This window comes from Coloeus monedula, assembly GCF_965178545.1.
Source record: "Coloeus monedula genome assembly, chromosome: 3".
Lineage (NCBI taxonomy): Eukaryota > Metazoa > Chordata > Aves > Passeriformes > Corvidae > Coloeus > Coloeus monedula.
In genome coordinates, this window is record NC_138783.1 from 101,254,424 (window position 1) to 101,275,256 (window position 20,833).

Sequence of the window (20,833 nt, forward strand, 5' to 3'; positions counted from 1 at the left end):
TTAATCTAATTTTTTTCCTGCAACAGGATCTGCCTGGATGACACATGAGGCAGGTGTGCTAATTTTAAATGCAACTTCCCTCAGGATGTGGAGCCTTTCAAGGATCTCAACAGCAGCAGGCTGTCAGCCTGAGAGAGCAATTTCCCCTTACAGCTGGATTTAAAAAATACAGGAATGTTTAGGCATTCGCCTTCATATTCTATCAGGACATAGGGTTTAAGTATTTTGTAATGGAACAACTCATTTCCTCATTGTTTCAAACACTGCTGCCAAATACACAGGGGAAAGTGTATTATCCTATGAGAGGCTGTGAATAAGATTCAAAATATGGATTAGGGAATAAAACATGTAGGCATCTGCCTTGATTAACTATTGGCATCTGTTAATAAGATGTAAGTTTCTGCTTGTTCTTTTAACCATATGAAAATTTCATAATAACTATATTATGAAGCAACCAGGTTTATGTACTGGAGCATTTTGGGCCGGGACAGGCACCACAGAAAGCCTTTCCTCAAAAAAAAGAGGGATGGAACTTGGTTTGACTTTTGGACCTCAGCTGTGCAACTTCTCTCCTGGTCTCAGTGATCCTTGCACGTGCTGCGATTTCAATCTCCATCCAAACCAGAAGCCAGTCCTTTAACCCAATTCAGAATGCTGCTTGTGCCTAAAATCATGGTCATTGCACCAACACTGACTTGTCCTCTGTCTTCAGTGAAGATCTTGGTGGTGTCAGGGTGATGGTGCAGTGGGAGACAAGCACCTTGATGCAACCAGCTGCTGTATTTGGAGTGAGAAGTGACCGGGGCTGCAGTCACAGAGCTGTAAGGGTTCGCGGAGTGGGGGCTGGGTATGGCTGTGCACTGGGCTCAGATGTGCTGCCAACCAGCAGGAATTATAGAGTCAGAGATTCACACTGGAAAAAAAACCTCTATGATCATCCAGTCCAACCATTAACCCAGTCCAACCATGAACAGCCAAATCCACCACCAAACTGTGTCCCTAAAGTACCATAGCTACACGTCCTTTAAATATCTCCAGGAATGATGACTCAATCACTTCCCTGGGCAGCCTGTTACAGTGCTTGATTACCCATTTGGTGAGGAATTGTTTCTTATTATCCAATCTAAACTTGCCATGGGGAGACTTGTTGCTTGTGACTTGGGAGAAGAAACCAACCCCCACCTGGCTGCAACCTCCTTCCAGGTGGTTGTAGAGAGTGATGAAGTACCTCCTCAACAAACAATCCCAGCTCCCTCAGCTGCTCCTCATAAGACCTGTGCTCCAGACTCTTCACCAGCTTTGTTGCCCTTCTCTGAATATGCTCTGGCACCTCAATATCTTCCTTGTAGTGAAGGGCCATAAGGCTTTATTTATTCCAGACCTTAGCAACCCAGACACTCCACTTCTGTGAGTGCTGTGGGTTTAGGCTTGGTTGGGCTCAGAGATGAGATGTGACAGAAAATTTTTTTCAAAAAAAAGGAAAACTTAAAGAATTGAACAGAGCATTGAAAGGCTGCATGGAAAATCCTGTGGGATAGCAGAGGTGTCTCTCCTGGCTCTAAATGCATAAAGTTCTACTGTTCATCCACCTTTTTTCATGTCAAAAGGAGAATCATGCTTATAATTCTTCAACAGCAGAATTATCAATATTTTGGATGCTGCTATCCCTCCAGAATGTCTTCAAAGGGCCAAGTATAAAACATAGAGAAGCATTTCCATCCAAGGTTTCTTTACATTAAGATATAAATTTTGGCTCTTTATTCCACAAGAAAGGCTTCAATTAACATCATTCTGACCAGTGTGGGAAGATGTATTGGGTTGACCCTGAGTTGATGGACAGTCTTTAAGACCAATTACGCTTCTCACAATTTACATATTTAAACCGCACAGAAAGGTGGGACTTCCCCTTTTGGTCGGAGCTCGCTTGCTGGGAGGTGGGGGCAGCTCGGGGCCTCCCGGCCCCGCCGGGCCGGGCCGGGCCGGGGCCACTGCCCCTTTCCCCCTTTCCCCCTTTCCCCCTTTCCCCCTTTCCCCCTTTCCCAACGCTGTGGCACGGACCCTGGGTGGCTGGGGGGGACTGCCTCAGAGCCACAGGCAGCTAAAACCAGCCATGGACTGCCACAGCTAAAACCAGCCATGGACTGCTCACAGCTAAACCCATCCAGCGCGGCTTCTGGGGACCGGCGGGTCCCTCTCCTCTCCATGCGGAGCCGGCGGAGTCAACGGGAGCCGGCGGAGCCTCTTGTCTGCAGCCAGCACACTTCGTGCTGAACTGAAGAAGACACCACGCAGCCAGCAGCACAAAGGGAGCGAGGCTTTCCCCACCGTAAAGCCCGAACAAAAACACTCTTCAGCATGGCGGCGTCAGAGTCAGAGAGAAAGAGAAGTGAGCCATGTGGGACGGAGCTGGAAATGGCGACTGGGAGAAAAGAGGGCGGTGCCGCGATTCTGGCGGGCAGCTTAAAAGAAACCTTCTTGCATGCCGTGGTAAGAGACTGTAATACCACAAACTGTTTGTCTCTTTAATCCATTTGAAGAACATGGGGGGATGGAGTATCTTCGTGTGCCTGTGAAGATTGTGAAGAATGCCGATGCCAGGCTATATAGTAGTAAGAGGCTGCTAGAGACTTGTGGCGAAGAAGAGCCTTTGTGTGCAGGCCAAAAGAACTTATCCTTAAAAAGATGAATAACCCCATGTGATGGCCCATGTTTTGCAGTGTGAAGGAACTGTGAGATTTTTCATGGGAGAGATGTTCTACACACAGCAGATTGTTTGTTTCCGGGCGGATCTGCTGTTAGTGGCAGTTTGGGAACCACGTGCAACTGAAGGAAAAACCCTTTTTTCCTTAAGCATAAGAGAGAGACTTTTCAAGAACTGGAACACTGACTAACATCCCATGTTCTGTTATCCCTTGTGTGAGCTAGGTAAAAGGAGAGAAGTGCTGGGGGGGGGGGGGGGATTTGCTTCAATTTTGTTTTCTTATTGTCTCTTTACTTTTAATTCTATTAGTAATAAAACTCTTTCATTGTACTGCAACTGTTTAAGGTTTGTGCCTGCTTTGCTTTTCTCCTAATTCTTATCTCACAGAAGGAAAATAAGTAAGTAATGAATATTTTGAACCAAAACCACTACATTTAATTGGTGTTTTCTGCCCGGTTTCGAACTCAACCCGCTACAGAAGAGGATACTCAGGCAGGGGATCAGCATTAGCTCCATTGACTTCTATTCGTAAATTGCAACCCTTTCCCCTCAGTAATATGGCACGGAGTGGCCCAGGCTTACACCCTAAGTTTAGGAGTCCTTAGTGAGCCCAGTGATTTGCCTGGAAAATACAGGAACAGACAAGAGTCTTAAGACCCCCATAAAACCTATTTCTTGCGTTGAACCTCCTCACTCAGTCAAGAGATCCCAGGTTATCAGACCTACTTAATGTTGACTTTAAAGGGAATTAAGTACCCAAATATCTCTGAGAATCTGGGTAATTCATTGGTTACTAAAGGTCTCACCTTATATTGGCTATCTAAAAGTTAAGTGACTATTTTGAGGTAGTCCTTCTACACTCTCCTATGGTCAATGGGATGGCAGTGAGAGGAAACTGGAGAGTGATTCATTTCCTCAGTCCTATCCTTGGATTGGCTGAATCATCTAAGACTCTTGCACTGATTGTGGGAAGAGTCTGGGCTACAGCTGCAGACTGACTTTAGGCAGGGTGACTCGCATCCTCTGCAATGCTTTCAGCAGCAGTCAGGGTAACCAGGGAGTGTCCATTTTTTCTGTAAGTGAAACTAAGTTTTCCAAGTCACTTCCATTTTTTTTTTTAAAAAGACTGTGTCTGTCAGGCTGCTAATAAAAATGCCCCTCTCAAAACACCTCTCACCTTGCTAGAGGACTGATTGCTGATTCTTACTCTTAGTGGACTTTTTTTAGGGGTTACCCATCCTGGCTGTATTTCCTCAGTTTGGTTACAAGAACAGGAGCAGTCTCATGGGAGGGAGATCAGGATATTTTACATTTATTGCTTTCCCATTATCCAAAGAAAGAAACTGGATTGGCTTGAATCCTTCTTGGCAGTTCTTTATCATGATCTTATCTTCTGGGTATTTAATTTTTTTTCTGGGGCTTGTAGTTAGGCTGTTATGTATTATGATATGTGTTTCTGTATTCCACCATTTAAAAATGGGTGTAGACTGTGACCTTTACACCTTTTCAGAGATCTCACTTGTCTCTTCTACATTCTTTGAAGAACCCCCTAACTCATTACTTTGATTTGCTCCATAAATATTTGTCAAATTTCATCAGAATGATTCAGCTTGAATACATTTATCTCAACCTCAATGCCTTCTTCTTCCCTTAGCTTGAATGCCACTCCTGTCTTCATCTGTCTAAACTAGTGTGATCGAGTCCTTACAGAGTTTGCCTTTTGGCATCCAAAGGTATAAGGTATTTTCTCATTTCCCTTAAAGTTTCATAGGGAGGCCTAAGTTTTAGCCACTCATTTGCTGAGAAGTTTTTATTTCATGATTGTGGATACTTAATATGTCTCACCCCATATTAAGGCAGATGGACATCACCAACTAGATGAGGGAGTGGTAGGGAACAAGATCTTCTGAGACAAATCCTAGGATGTACAGCAATTACCTGGGGAATGGGAGATCCTGTGGTTTCAAGCCTTGCCCCCTCTTGTCCTATGCCAAGTGGTTTCAAGCCATGCCCCTTGCACTCATGCTTGTGCAATGTTTTCAGCCCACCATGGTCTGAGTGAGAGATGAGGTTCAAGATGCTCTCCTAGTATGTTAAAATTTTAATGCCATAGGGTCTGAGTAGCTCCATCTACCTGGAGGCTGCCCCATCTTTGACGCCAGAGTGCAAAGAGCAGGCACTGGCATGTGCTGCAGCTCTGCTCTGCAAAGGGCCAGGTGACATCACAAGTGGAGGACAGAAGGGCTCAGCATCCCCCTGAGTACCTGTGGAAGGCACCACCTGTGGGAAATGCCTCTGGTCCCTCTGTAGTCAAATCCAGGAAACACAATTACAAGCAGACTACATCTTCCCCTGCAGCTTCCTGAGCTCCCACTGTAGGTGTCAGGACAAGTGTGGTAGCAACATTAAGGCAGATTTGGCTGTTTCCCCTGCTCTCCAGGCTGCATACTGAAATGTTCAGTGACGCATTGCCTATGTTGGGCATCTGGATTACGGCAGGCTGGATTTCATCCATGTAATGTTGATGATGTATTTGTAAAATCTCAGAGGAATACTGATACTGTGCAACCACATGAGTGCTTTAATACATCATTTGAGAAGTGGCAGATTTATATAAAGTATTTAAAATGCTGAATGAAAATTTATCCCAAATTCCCATTTATATATACAAAGTCATTTTGCAGTATCTCTTGAAATCTTGCCCAAAAAAAACTTGGATCAAAACTTTGTGTCAGAAAATAATTAATCAGTTCTCTGAGGGAGGCTGATCAGTCTCACTTTTTACTTCATTCTTTCCCCATTACCAAATCCCTCCTTAATCTTTCATTCCTTTCCTTTGTCCATTAATTGAAAACAGTAGCTTTCTCTCCCCAAGACAGTTTTGACTAGAAGTATCAAAATTAAGTCTCTGATGTCCCATCTCAGCTGATATTGCACATCCTCAGCCCTCCTTATAGTCTGAGGATAGTAGTGAGTGGCTGCCAAATTTTCCTATTTTGGCACCAAAGCACAGGGCAAAGACAAATGCTAATGGAATACTAATTTAGATAATATCCATAGCATATGTTAGGTGGTGCAAAAGAAGTAATGGACTCTTCTAAGATTTTAAATTCAAGGTGACTTACTATGGATGTTGAGGGCAGATGGGGAGGGGAGGGGAGGGGAGGAGAGGGGAGGAGAAGCTTTGACAGCCTGCAGCAAGAAAAACCACTTGCTGCCATTTTCCATCTCATTAAGAAGCTCTGCTCTGATCTGTTACAATCTAAAAAGGGAAATAATACACAGGAGCCAATGAGTAATACAAAAGCAATCAATAAGTCTGAAAACTTCATCAAGACATTAAATGAATGATTAGTTTGCTCTCATCTGGGACAACTGCCTAAGCATTCAGTAGCAGTAATATCACTCTAGATAAGCAAGGTGGCACCATGGGTGTGACTGAACCGTGGTCACCATGCTTTGCTCTGTTCTCTGCCTAGCAAACAGAGAGGCAGTCTCGAAAGCCATGACAAATATCCATCTCAAGGGCACCTGGTTGGGCTGCACATGGTTACTTTCAAAAGAAGACAATAAAAAGCGTGCTGATGAAGATTTTTAATAAAGGTAATGAACGACACATACAGGAAAAAGAATAACTGGAGGTATCTGTTTATCACTTGCCCTCATGTAGCAAAAGCGAATCTCCAGTGAGAGTGGAATACCATGCATCTGCTGTCAGTGAAAAGATTTCTCATACAACTGAAAATTAACTATGTGAATTTCCACTGGGTATCAAGAAGAGTTTGGTAAAGCTCATGAAAAGTGCTACGAAACAAATGCGCAGTTAGGGTCTGCCTCATGCCACACTCCAAAGCACATTGGGGTTCTCACATCAGTAATGCTTGTGGAAGCATCCATATCGCAGTCTTTGCATGGATCCTTGTGACTCTGACATATTGATCACTTACTGTACTCAGACCTGAATATTTACCTCCAGCCTATTTTTCCTGCTGTTTCTAATCTACGGCACTATTTTTTCCTCACTATCTGAGTTTAGAGTTCCCATAAAAGATGTTTGCCATAGGTTTTTTTTAAATAAAGCAGTCGCCTATTCTTGTTTGTTCTCTGTTCTACTAGGCCTTCCATTTTAATGTCTTAGGAAGCATCATCCTAATATTTTCCAGAAGCAGTATTAACATCATAGAATATTTTCTGAGCATATGTTAAAACTCCAATTACAGTTCAGCTAATGAAGCCATACAAATGTTCAATTAAATAAAACATATGCAGTGCAATCTACCCACCAAAGTACTTGCCCAGCAGTTGACTGTAATGAGATTACAGGATTCCTATCAGATCTGCTTCTTCAGAGCTTTTGGGGTGACTTACTGACTTAGAATATTGCAAATTAAATTGAAACAAGTGAGTTCTCTTCTCTCTGACTGCAGGTTGTTCATCACTGGGGCCCTCATTCTTACCAAGAACAGGAAACTGAAAAGCCTCAGCATTTCCTCTTGACTGACTCCCTTCATACTTCTTGCTCGTCCTCAGGAAGGAAAAACACCATAAATTGTAGGGTTTCTTCTTTGCCCTTGTTGATACTAACTTTAAAAAATAGGCAAAACTAGTCTTTAAAATCTTTGTTTCATCTTCAAAATAAATTGTCTTATCTTCCAAGTACAGTGCAAACAGCAGCTATTGGCAAAGTCAGCAAATCCAAAGCAAGTCATTAATGGAGCACATAACCATGGAGTTGGAAGCCCATATACTGTAGATGGATGGGAATGCTGAAGCAATTGTGCCCAGTGGTATGGGCTGAAGAAAGATGTTTGAACAAACAGCAACAGACTCTTTTCTTTCTTGTTGCATTAGTTGAGACAGACAACTAAGTACCATCCTCCTGCTATTAACAGAGTTGCATTCCTATTTTTCTGACAATGTCGTATTACTCTGGGAGAGGAGATATAACTTCAGATTCCTCATATTAATGCATTTTAGAAAAGAAGCATACTAACTAATTATTAGCAGTATTCCCTTAATGGTCAGAGCTTTCCTTATGGCAGTGTGTTGGAGTTGCAAACACAGAACAAAATGATGGGTTTAGACTCACTGCAGGAATTGGAACAGTCGTTCTGCTCAACAGCAAGTGATAAATGAAGTATTTGCTATAACTCTGCCCAAGCATCAGCAGGAGAGAGTCTCTTTAGACCACTGTAAATCATTACTCACTCAGCAATGAAATCACCCCATATCTACGGAGTCCTAGTTCCTCACTGTTTTGAAGAATTTGAAGCAAATTTGAGATTTTTCAACTTCATAGCAAAGACAGTGATAGTAGTAAGCTGCATGTGAACATTAAGTTTGTGCATGAACCCACTGCAGGGCTATGTTTCAATTCAGTATCATCTTTTAAGGGGTGAAAATGTGTGGCTGGGTGGATGCTCCTGGGATCCAGGTGGGCAAGTTGAGCAAACTGTGGGCTGTGCAGTATATGCTGTTACCCTCAGTGTTAAGGAGGGGTGGGATGCTACAGGATGATAAAGCTTTTCAGGAAATCCATTTTGGCTGAGGAGCCTGAATATGTATGATATATTGTATTTTGTACTATACATATTATTTATTTAAGAGGATGTATTCAGGCATATTATATTTTATACATGCATATATATATGTGCTGTAGGTACATATACATATATATATTATCATTATACGTACACATAAGGATTATCATCACCACAATCTCTGGCCACATTTTCACAGAAATGGTAGAAATAAACTTATTTTTGAGGAGTCAGGGTTCTGCTGTGTGTTAGTCATAGTCTGACCAAACATTAAGGAATTCTGAAGTGATGCAATTTCTAGATCTTCGATAAACTTAGCCAAGAGCAAAGCACTGGGTGCTCAAAGTATCTTATGTGCCTGTTTCAGGACACATATTGATCTTTTCTGCTGAAGCTGACTTTTAGTATCTAAAGCCTGCATTTCCCTGAATACTGATGTTCAGTCGGTGCAAACCCATGGCAATTCCCAGTAACATTTTTACAATTTATGCGTACACAATTGAATTCCCTCCAAATAACCAATGTTAGGACTAAGCAATGGCAGGACTACCACCAGCAGATGCAGTGTATTGTGGGAAAACGATCCCTTATGGAACTTGAGAGTGCGTCTCAATGAACAGAGTTAACATATATGCTCCGTGTGTATTGCAGAGAGAGAAATGAAACTTTCCATCGAGTACACGTCTCCGTCCAGATGTCCTGATCAGGCACGGCTTGATTTTAGACCGGGATTCTTGGAATATTTTGTCTTTTATGACAAGCATTGCGGACGTGTAGCATTTAAAGTGTGTGTCGATACAAACCACAGCCCACTGGTGGCAGCACTTCGTTACGAGTGGACAAATGCTGCTTGAGCAGCAGGGGTCTGCGCACAAACACTTCATTTGTGGGCAGAGACAGCCAACTCTCACATCTAGTTCAATCTACAGGGACACTCCTCTTTCTTCACGAAACCATAATGCAGGTTTCATGAAGACCACTGCTGTGAAATAAAAGTTAAATTAAAAGTGAGGGAGACCAATCGTCTGAATACCTCGAGGCTATGCATAGAAGTTGAGACGTGCTCCCTTTGGAACATTTGGTACCATCCCCAATTTCCCGTCCATTCTGTATAAGGCACAATGAGTAACTGTAATAAATGGAAATTGGACCCTTATTAATATCAGCAGCAAAAACCCATGGACTCAAAAACCTGGAACCTACCTATTTTTATTCCTTCTCCTTCTGTGTGATATCTTGCATTCAGGGGCAAAGTAGCTGTACACCTATCTGCATAAATGAGCTCTGCCTGCCTGCCTGCCTCCAGTGACATATTTTGGAAATAATCCTCTACATCAATATGTATTAGTGTTACTGTTGTTGTTTTTCCTAAGCATGTGGGCAGTAACTTCCTACCAACCTTAAAACATGCCAGGGAGTGCTTTTGTTTCTGTTAGACATAAACAAACGTGTATCTATGATAATGAGCATGAGGTGAAACTTGAGATGCCATAGACCCTGTTACCACCAGAAGCTGTGAGTAAAGCTGAGGGTTCCCCTTCTTGCAAGGCAAAATGGACACTGCTCCATCTGTTCCCACCACTACTTTTTCTGCCATCAACCATGTCTGTGGGTGCATGCATCTGACACTTGAAACACAAGCTTTATCAATTTTTAATCTCTAGCACTGGTCCATACCTTTCTGTGTGGAATAACCTGAACTCTCCTATGGGCAAAGTGGTGCATTCCTGAGCCCCCTGCCAGCCTGTCTTAATGGCCCCAAACGCAAAACTAGTCCAGGTGAGATTGTTTGAAAAAGTGAGATAGTGAGACAGCCTGAGAAAATCCTAAATACTGACCAAGGACAGGGTCCTTTCCAAACCCACACAACCTGCATGTGTGGCTTTGCTTCAACAGATGTCTCTGCTGGTCTGCACCTCTGTTTACACTTACACATTGTAATTCCCCTTCAACTTAAAAGAAAAATGTGAGAGAAAAAGACCTGTAAGTTGCAGGAACTATGTGGGTGCCAAGGACACACAGTTGTCAGCTGATAAGAGAGCTGTGAGATGAGAGATGCTGTGAGAGCTGTGCCTTTCATCCTCAAGAAGGTTAATCCCCCCAATACACACACATCAAGACCCCTAGTCCATGCCACCTGTGGAATACACCAGAGACAACTAAAATCCATGGTTGTGGCAGTTACAAGAAACACTTCTTCTCCCTTGCTTTTTACAATCTGGCAATATAAAGAAAGCATCACATCAAGAAAGCTTCAATGACTGGATGTGCTTTATTTCAACAGCTTCATCCCTCATTCCTTACCCTCATGTAAGATTGAATGTCCAGGACATAAACAAGGTTTTGAGCAGACCTCCTAGCTATTTTTATATCTTGTTCGGTGGCAAACTTAGTTTCTTCTATTTTCTTCTATTTTTTTCTACCTTTTCTCTTAAATTAAGTTAAGAAGGGAGTATTGTTGGAAAATAAATAGCTAGATAGATAAACCCATATGTAAACTTCGAAAAACCTCACCTGCCTACAACCTTACAAGAGGCAAAAGATTGTTGCACTTGTATGGGTTTGGGGAGCCAAAAACACGAAGAAGCTAGATAGCTTAATATGCCTAAGATGGTTTTAAAACAAATGTCTCAGATATGGCTAGCAGAATTCAGCACAAGCGGTAAAATCCACCCAAGAAAATCAACATAAAGCAATAAACCTGGGGTGAATTCCAAGTTGCCACTAGTTTAAAGCCAGCTCAGAGATAACTGAGATATATACAGAGCACATAGCACAGGTGTGGCCTCAAGGGTAGTTTTCCAAGCTAAATAAATTAGTCCTACTGTATGCTCATGAATAGTGACTTACGCTACTCTTCTGTGGCATGCCAATAAGAATGTCATAAGAATGTTGGCTTTGGAGGGAGGGAACCCCACTTTGGAATGACACAATTCACCTAATTAATGATGCTGGGTACATTTTGTTGCTCTGAAACTCATCCATGAGCATAGTATGCAACCTCGGTATCCCGGGGATGGTCTCTGACAAGTATTTCCCTATTTCTGTGCCGTTTCTTAAGAGCAAGTGGACTGCAATCCTCACAGGACTGCCAAAGCCCATACAATAGCCTAGGCAGTTTGACGCTATTAGTCATTGTTTCATTCTGAGTGTTTACTTCGGTCGTTCCTTTTTCAATGGAATGCTGATAAGAATAGCTGCCTTGTCTTTTGTACATATGGATGTCTTTGTATGTTGAATAGACACCACAGTATTTTGAATGGCTATCTAGCTTTACCTTTGCATTGAAAGAAACATTCAATTATGTCATAAAAATCAAGTCTTTTCATTTGCCTGAGATTTCTGTTTGCAATGTCTATTGACACCCATGCACATGCCATAAAATTAGCACTTTTCCATAGGAGAAACCTAGCATTGCAGGAACAAAGGGTTGCTGAGTTGCACTAGGAGAAATGATTCATCATGCTTTTGTGATGCATAATGCTGATGTTGTCACTTACATGCTTTCAAAATTATTAATTTTACTCATATCAATGAGAGAAAAGTTGCTGCAAAATTCAGAAAGTGATGGCAAGCACTTGTGAAACTTTGGCACAGAGATGCTTTTCTTCAGGCAGGAGATATGCTAGGGTATTGTTTTCAATTCTCTCAGGTAACTTTGCAACTCAATCACTGTTTCTAGAGATAGCTTTCTAACACAGTGTCTGCATACAGATTCATAGAATAATTGAGGTAGAAAAAGACCTGTAAGATCATGAAATCCAGTCATTAACCCATCACTGCCAAATCCACTGCTAAACCATGTCCCCACGTGCCCTGTGAGAAAAACACAAGACAAATAACTGGAAGTTTGGTGGTTCCCTACAAACTCACAGATAGCTTTCTGAAAGTTTGAGACATACATCTCTTGCTTCTTTCTCCATTTATTAGAAATTTCAGAGCATGATGACAATAAATTCTGAAAAGCCAGAAATGACAGCTGAAGGCCTCCTCATCTTGTTTGCTTTGTTATTGATGGTATGCAGGCAGCCTTCCACTTGCAGTTTTGAATAGCCTGGTTTCCAAACTGTTGTGTAGCTGCAGCTTTCTGTGCACATTAAATAAAGGCTCAGTACTCTCCACTTATTGTTTACAGGTATAGGCAAGGCGGGGAAAACAGAGTCAGGCAGATTTGTGTGGGAGAGGAGCATCTGCTACCGGAGGGTATTTAGCTTCCTGTGCAGCAATCTGAGCTTCCCAGCCTGACTTCTCTTCTCGAACTACTTTCTGAAAGTCATGACCTGTTGCAAAGTTCCCTTTTGTCAAGCACAGTAAAAAAGGAAATGCCACTTCTTGTAAAGCCAATTAGCACCAGAATCTGTCCAGCTAGGACAAGAATTTCACAATCCCACTTCTGAAATTAAGTGGAGGGGGAGATGGGAAGGTTCTCCTTTTAAAAACGTTGCTCCATGAATCAATTACCCTTTTTTAATTTTAATTGTCGGTAGCACTTAGTGGAATGTGGCACACCACAAATATTGTGCTCTGGTGTTTGAACAACTGAACACCCAAGCCCTGATGTCACTGTCAACACCCTGCTGCTGCTGGCAGGGAGGCAGTACAGCAAGCGACTGCCCAAAGGGATTGTCTCTTCACTTACACTGTCGGGCTCACTGCCAGCTCCTGTTTCCTCTAGCAGTATATGGAGTGAGAGAAAGCATCCTCTCTCAGAGAGTCAAGCATGTGAAAAGAAGATTTCACATGTGAAACTGAGACCTAGAAAACAATCACTTGGCTTCTCTTTCTTTAATTTATTTCCCATATGATGGAGAAATTTGCATGGAGAGTTTATTTTTAACTTACTAGTCATTTTATGTGCCTGGAATCCCATTATGAATAATATGTTGAGATGGGAATTAACCTTGGGTGCTTTATCACATAGATGTTGCATGGTCCTTTACTTTTTTTTCTTTTTTAATAAATTAATAAACTCTATGGCAGAATTAGCATTAGGTTAGAAGATCTGTGCTCCTGATCATGTTTCAAAACATTGTTCAAATAGAGTTCAAGGAAAAGTCCACTGAAGTCATTTGAGATACAGACACTTCCACTGACAGCTGCTAATATCTGATTAAGCCCCTGCTGCATGGCCTTGAGTAAGTCTCTTATCACATTTAAGCAAACAGGATCAGTACATACTTACCTGGAAAAGAAATGTTCATGTTTTTCATAAGGCTTCAAACTTGATCATACAAATGAGATGCAAGAACTATGGTTTACCACTTACTACCGTTCCTGCAACATGAATTTCATAGAAGGCAAGAAAGAACTTGCTTCCTTGCTCTAGTTCAACCCTCAAAGGTGTTAGCTGAAAACTACGTTAGCAAGGGTCCAATTTCCTTCTTGCAAATGGAATCAGCAATGTGCTGAAAAGTGCTTCCTTTAACATGCAAATGACTGAGAGAGTGTATGTCTAGCAGGGTACTACAACACCGAATATTTGTTGACTTTTTCAACTGATTTGTTGAAATTTTTTAAAAATAATCACAGGAAGAAACTGCTGACACAAAATGCAATAAAGCAATAAAAAATATAAAATTATCAGCTCATTAATATCCAAACTAAGAATTCTTAAGCAAGCTATCCTTTACAACTCATGGCCTAGGACATTTATTGAGGATGTCAGCTCTGTCCTGTCTAAGTGTGCTTTGTTATCCTCAGAAGTTACTTGATATGGGACAGTTTTGCAAGAACATGTATCTTCCTTGCATTCTCCAAATAATAATAAACAGAAGCAAACATAAAAGGACAAGAAGATGTGCAATTTCTGTAGCTATGCCACTAATGCAAACTGTTATAGAGAGGATTTACTTCTACAGAAATTAGAAACTATTCTAAAGAATATCTGTATTACATTTACTCTCACTTAAAAATCAGAAAAATCGTTGGCAAAACTGAAAAGCCTGGGGCTGTAACATCATTGGGGATGCTTATGAACTGATCATCAGGGAAATTTCACAATTCCTAGTCATGAGGTTCAATGCCCTAAAGCATCAAGCAGTAAAAGGCCATAAACTCGTTTTACAGAACTTGCTCAAAAGCTAGCAGAATTAGCTGGTATCCAACAACAGAAGATCCCTTAAAAGCTAGCAGAATTAGCTGGTATCCAACACAGAAGATCCCTTGGGAACATTTTTAATTTCATTATTATGAAAATCTGTAAATAACGCCAAATTATATATTCCTGGTAATTTATTTCCTGAGAGATTCTTTTGGTCTTCAGTCTTGCACAGTTCCTGGCTCACACCATGTTCATCTCAGTTTTGGCGGTGCTCATAAACAGCGGGAGGAAACTAGACTTTATACACCACATCTCCAAATGCAAAGGAGCTCAGCTTTAGAAGACTGTGAGCTGACTGGAAATCCTGGTTCACCATAGAAAGTATTGTTGGGATTGCCATGGGGACAAGATTTTACCTCCATGAAAATACAGCTCTGGAAATGCTATGAAAAATAGCCAGCCAAGGGGGAGAGGACAGCCATGAAACAGAGAAAGCAGCATCCCCAGGGAATTTATTGAAATGTATTTACAGTTCTCCTTGCATGTATTAATACTGTTTGTGACTCAGGGCTTTTAATTCACCAGAAATCCCCCTTGCATTGAATACCCTGCTGGAGGGCAAGGAGCAGGGAGCAATATGCTCCATGGTTTCCATTCAGGTACCCCAGAAGGAGCAGAAATTAAGTGAATTCCCACACGCCTGCTCCTGCACCCCCTCACACCTCGAAAGCGAGCATGCCTTTGCTCCCGTGCAGGGCTGCTGCCAAACAAAGGCGCAGAGATTTCCCCGTCTCCCTGTCAGTCAGCCACACGCACACGCACACATACTCTCCCCGGCGTCTCTCGGCTCTTTCACGTGAATAATTCAGTATATTTCCCAATGCCGTATTTGCAGAAACAGGAATCACGCGTCCCATACACTCCTTGCTTGTGCCCCCTCCCCTGCAGCAGCTGCCCACCAAGCCAGATGATGCTGCGTTTGGGACCGACTGCAGCTCGGGGCTGCCTGTTTGAATCCCCCGGGCCGGGGGAGCCGCTGAGCACATCTGGAGCAGCGCAGCGCGGGCAGGCAGCACCCCTGAGCCAGACGGGGCCCCCACAGCCCCGTCCTCGGCCCCAGCCCTGGTCCCAGCCCTCCTCCCCTCCGGGCACAGGCAGACAGGGCCGGGCGGGCGGTGCCAGGCCGGGGCCGCCCCGCTGCTCGGGAGCGGGGCTGGGAGGCAGGGCCCGGCGGCATCTGGCCAGAGCCATTGTCTGCTGGCCGGGCACCAAAGCCTGGCCTGGGGGCGTTTTGGGGTGGTTCCCTTCTTCCACTGCAGCAGGGTTGCAGGAGCAGCAGCAATGGGATTTTCCTCTCCCTGCATCGGGATGCAAAGGCAGCGGGTGATTGGGGAGGGGGCTGGGGGACGCGCCGGCGGCGGCTCCCGGAGCTCTGAAGGGACGGGGGTTCTGGCTTTTCCTTCTAAATGCCGACATTTGAGTAACGTTATCAGCGAGATGATATTGCTCGACCAGGAAAGCGTCAAACAGGGATGTAGAGCACAACCACCGCCCGGCTCCAGCCAAGCACAGCCCTCCGCCACCGCGGGAGGCGGCCGGCGCCTGCTCCTGCCCTGGCCCCGGTCCCTGCCTCTGCCTCGCACTCGGTCCCCGGCCCGGCCCGGCCCGGGCACGCAGCAGCCCCGGGGCGGAGGCCCGGGAGCCAAGGGGCAGTGAACGCCCCCCCGGCCCGTCCTGGGGCTGCCTCCCGACGGCCGGGGCCGGGGCAGGGACCGAGGACACCGCGGCGATGCTCGGCTACGAGCCGAGCTGAAAGCTGTGCGTGTGCCTGCGTGTGTGTGTGTGTAGCTTTGTGTGCGTGTACGCGTGTGCGCGGGGAGGAGGAGGAGGAGGGCTGGACGATGAAGGGAGGGGAAGGAAGCCAGGGGGGAAAGGAGAAGAGAGAGAAAAAAACGCGGAGAGCGGTAAAAAAATGGTGACATCACCGTCATTTGCATAGGCGCGGGGATAAAACCGCCCCGCCAGCGAGCGCCCTTTATACTGGCGTGCGGAGCGGCGGCAGCAGCGAGCGGCCGGACGGAGCATCACCGCGCGGCGACACCGGTGGGTCCCGCCGCGCCCCCCAGACACCCCCCGGGCCCCTCAGCACGGGCAGCATGAACCCGGCACCCCTGCCGGGGGGGCCCGCGGGCAGGGCAGGGCGCGGGGGCTTTTGTCCGGGGGGGTGGGAGGGAAGCAAGGAGGTAGAGAGGGGGCTATTGTCCGCGTGGGGGTATTGTCTGAGGGCGCGCTGCTGCAGGGCGGCGGCGTGCCAGGCGCAAGGCGGCTTTGTTGCCGTCCCAGGGCTACATTTTTAAATTATTTTTCCCGTAGCGAGTTAAAAACGCGGTCAGCGCCGGGCGCGTCCCCTCTATTGTACTCCTAGTGGGAGCTGCCCCCGGTGGAGGCTGGCGGCGAGCCGCAAAGCCTGGGATGCTGGATTAAACAGACGCTTCTAAAAATCACAATTCTTTTTAAATATGTTGGGGGTGGAGCGTTTTACTTGGAACGAGCTTGAGCGGGTCCCCGCGTTGGGTGCGGCGGGCGCGGCCCCGCAGGGGCGGCGGGGGGGCCGGGAGCCCTCGCCGGGGGTAACGGGCTCTCCCCCTCCGTGCGCAGAGTCACCTGCCAACATGTCCGACAAACCAGACATGGCTGAGATCGAGAAATTTGACAAGTCCAAATTGAAGAAGACAGAGACGCAAGAGAAAAACCCGCTGCCTTCAAAAGAAAGTGAGTGCGGGCAGGCGGCAGGGAAGAGCAAGGGCGGGAGGGAAGCAGGCGGGCGGGGAAGGAGGGAGACGGGCTGGGAGGGAGGAAAGGATGAAGGGAGGGAGGGAGGCGGGAGGAGACAAAGAGGGGCGGCAGGCGGGAGCCGGGGGTGCGGCGGGTGCGGGGTGGAGGGAGGATACACGGCTATGTCTGTGCCAGACAGCGAAAACCTGAACCCGCTGCCCAGCAGCGCTTAATTTACAATTATTTACACAGTATTTTGATCTGTGGCTAAAAATATACTTTTATTTTAGCAATTTATAGCAATTGTCATGTGAATGCACTTCAGGTTCTCGATCTTCATTTTGTTTTCTCTCCTTTTGTTTTTTTCCGCTTTTTTAGCAATTGAACAGGAGAAGCAAGCGGGTGAATCGTAATGAAATCTGCCCTTCCAAATTATGCACTGTACATTCCACAAGCATTGCCTTCTTATTTTACTTCTTTTAGCTGTTTAACTTTGTAAGATGCAAAGAGGTTGGATAAAGTTTAAAATGACTGTACTGCCCCTTTCACATCAAAAGAATAGAGAGAACTACTGACACTGAATGAAGGCGCTGCCTTTCCCTCTGCCTGTCTGGCTTTGGTCCTGGTGGCATGAAAGAGCTTGCATGTTGATGAAAGAAGAACTTGGGTGGGACTACAGTAAACTAGAGTAACACACGAATAAATGCAAAGCTGTACCAAGGTCCTGCGAGCTGTAAAATGCAGTTAATCGAGTGCCATTTTTTTTTTTTTTTGTTCAAATGATTTTAATTATTGGAATGCACAATTTTTTTAATATGCAAATAAAATGTTTTAAAACCTGGATGGTATTTATGTCCTCTATTTGGAGAACTGTATCAATGGATAAGAAGCATAAAAGCCGGTACTGAGACACAGGATACTATAAAACCTTCGGAGATGCCTCAAACATCAGTCACCATTCTAATTTTTTTTCAATATGTGTGCTCACCAATAGATTAACTTGTGATCCTTGAAGCTAGTTTTTAGATTTCAGTAAAAAATTGCATATCTTATAATTTGTCACCATGTGAGTATATCTCTTTAAATATTTCTTTAATGTAGAGATTGATAAAGGCAAGAAAGTCCGGCTGCATTTATTGCTTTGCCCCACCCATAACATAGCTCTTTTATTAAGAACCATTCTGTACTACTGCAGAGATTCGGACTCGGTTGTATTCACCCATAATTAGTTTGTTTAATAATTAAGGCTTGTTATTCTCATACGGTATTTAAAGGAAGCTGTAACTTGAATTTTAAGTCCAAGATTGAACATACGCTTTTTAGTTTTGCAAAGCATTTAGTGGTTGGTGTCCCATGGAAATAAAAATAATTTTGCTACAATGTTGCTCATGTTATGAACAACATCTTTTTACAGTTCCTTGATTCCAAGAACTGGTTTCAAAATTTAAAAAGCTACAGTCTCCTTAAAAATTCAAAATTAACCATCTGAGGACAAAAACGTTGTAACTTACAGAGATCATAATAAGTCTGACATGCAAATAGCCACACTCCACATTGCTGGTTTATGGCAGTTCTTTAGGCCTGGGACAGTTTTTGGTTATTTTTCTTCAAATGACTGCGGGTAAAACCTGTGATCCAGGGAGATCAGTAGGAGTTGACTTTAGTAGTCATGAATTTCATCAGAGTGGAGTGAGTAATGAACACTCTGGGAAAAAAAATGCTGTCAGATAACCTGTAGGAGGGTGGTGAGCGTGCTTCTGCAGTGCCTTAGTTTTATCTTACGGATTTGAGGCTGCATTAATTTCAGCCAGTTCTTGTAAAGCAAAATTAGTCCCTATGGGGCAGCTTGAGTTTTGCTGAGCCTGCTGATGCAGTGGGGGTCATGTAGATTTGGGGTTTCACCCTATCACTGTTCCCTAGAAGCATCTGACTGCAATAGGAAGCTGTCCTTGGTTTTACAGCATTGAGGGCAGTGGGGCTCCTTGGAGATTTGGTGGATGTCTGTGCTTCTGGAGAAGGTGGGAGCCAGAGGGCCATGCTTGTGGGCACAGTGCCCAGCCCCCCAGCAATGGAAAACTTGCAGAATTGAGTGTTTGATACAAATCTCTGTTCAGGCTTGAGATTTTTTGATGCACTCCATGGGAAGATTTGGGAAATCCTGGTGTCATATAAGGGCCTTCACAGTAATTTAAGGTGATGAGCTCAGGAAGGAAATGAGCCATTTCTTGTGCTTGTTTAAGCTCTGATTTTATTCCCCATATATAATGGGAAAGATGGGAAACTTACAGCTGAGTTTCTGAAAAGTCAATTAATCAACTCCCAGCTACTGATCTTAATCAGGTAACATGGGATGTGACACAGCTCAGTGCAGAAGCACACAGTGTGAGCTGCACGTGCGCAAATGAGTGGAGGCAAGCTTAGTGCGGATTAATCTATGGGGAAAAAACCAGCAAGGTATTTCTGAGGGAGGCAAAGCATGAGGTATACACAGCTCTGCGTAAGTCAGTGAAAGTGCCTGCTGTAATACAGCATAGTTCAGCAAAAATGTAATGAGTTATAAGGCCTATGACTTCAGAACTGCAAGTCCAAAGTGCTGGTCAAAGGGTACCACCAAGTGCAACACGAGGTGGTGAGGCTCAGCTCTGTTTTCAGTAATGAGGCAATGACCTACTACCACTCTTACAGCTCTGTTTCTGCCATCGAGGACTGAACAAAATTACAAAATCAACTGTGAAGTAACCTTCCAGGTCAAATTCAGGAATCATTGACTGGAGTCTATCATCGCCTGCTTTGCTCCTTGTTCAGCTCTTTGCCTACATTCAAAGAAAATTGTGGCAGGCCTTTGCCATGCTTTGCATAGGCAGTATTGAGGTGGTCACATCTGACACCTATTTCACTGAGATGCAATTGATGGTGTGAAACATGAAGGCTTGGATGAATTGACTGTAATACTCCGGCCTGTATCTGCACTGGTTTTTGGGTGTTGCTAATAAAATTAGCCTCTTCAGCTGGCAGTCTAGAAACTTTCATCAGCCACAAATTAACTAGAAAAAAATACAGCCCAAAACCTGGTTATGAAAAAGGGTCATTAGAAAGAGAAACATATGGGTTTTGATCTCACACTCTGAAGGCACAGTCTGCCAGCCCTATGAGACTTACGGTGTCTGGCGTTGCTGCCTCCCAGCCCCCAGCCGAGAGGCAGGTCCGCCGAGGTGATGTGATGAGAAGCTCTGCCCTCCAGTACTGAAGCAAATTCTTCCTTTCTCAGTTTTTCTCAGAAAATTTTCTCTCCTTTTCATGCATGCCCCCAGATATCATTAACTATACATATATTGGACAGAAAGCATATGCTAACCATATCCAAAATAGATCATTGTGGTATTAATTTCAGAAATGTGGAGACTTCAATGTAAGCATTTTGGTCTTCTAGGCTATTTTTGTGCAATGTTGAATGTGTGATAAAATACCACTTCCCTTAGTAACCCTTTACTTCCCTAGAAACAGTGTAGAAATGAGCAGTTCCTATTGTGTATTTTGATCATGTATGGCTGCCACATACTGCTGCTGCACAGCAGAATTTTATTAATAAGGAACCGCACGCTACTCCAAGCATCATATAAAGCCCAGTGAGCACATGATACAGTGTTTGGTGCAATAGTTCCACTGGGCTGATACTAAAAGAGGTGTGAAGAAATAAAAAATGTAGCTCTTGTTTATTTGTTGATATAGAGTAGGATGACTATGCAAAGCAACCTATGTCAGGCTTGTCCCTCTGTG

The 20,833-nt window shown here is 44.2% G+C and overlaps 1 protein-coding gene across 1 annotated transcript; it reads left to right on the forward strand.

Moving 5' to 3' along the window:
- Positions 1-16,295: 16,295 nt before the first annotated feature.
- TMSB4X (thymosin beta 4 X-linked) lies at positions 16,296-17,897 on the forward strand. The gene is made up of 3 exons (XM_082278785.1): positions 16,296-16,384; positions 16,940-17,053; positions 17,435-17,897. Exons 2-3 carry the CDS (start codon positions 16,954-16,956, stop codon positions 17,467-17,469), a joined length of 135 nt encoding a protein of 44 aa, XP_082134911.1. The 5' UTR covers positions 16,296-16,384; positions 16,940-16,953; the 3' UTR covers positions 17,470-17,897.
- Positions 17,898-20,833: the final 2,936 nt, after the last annotated feature.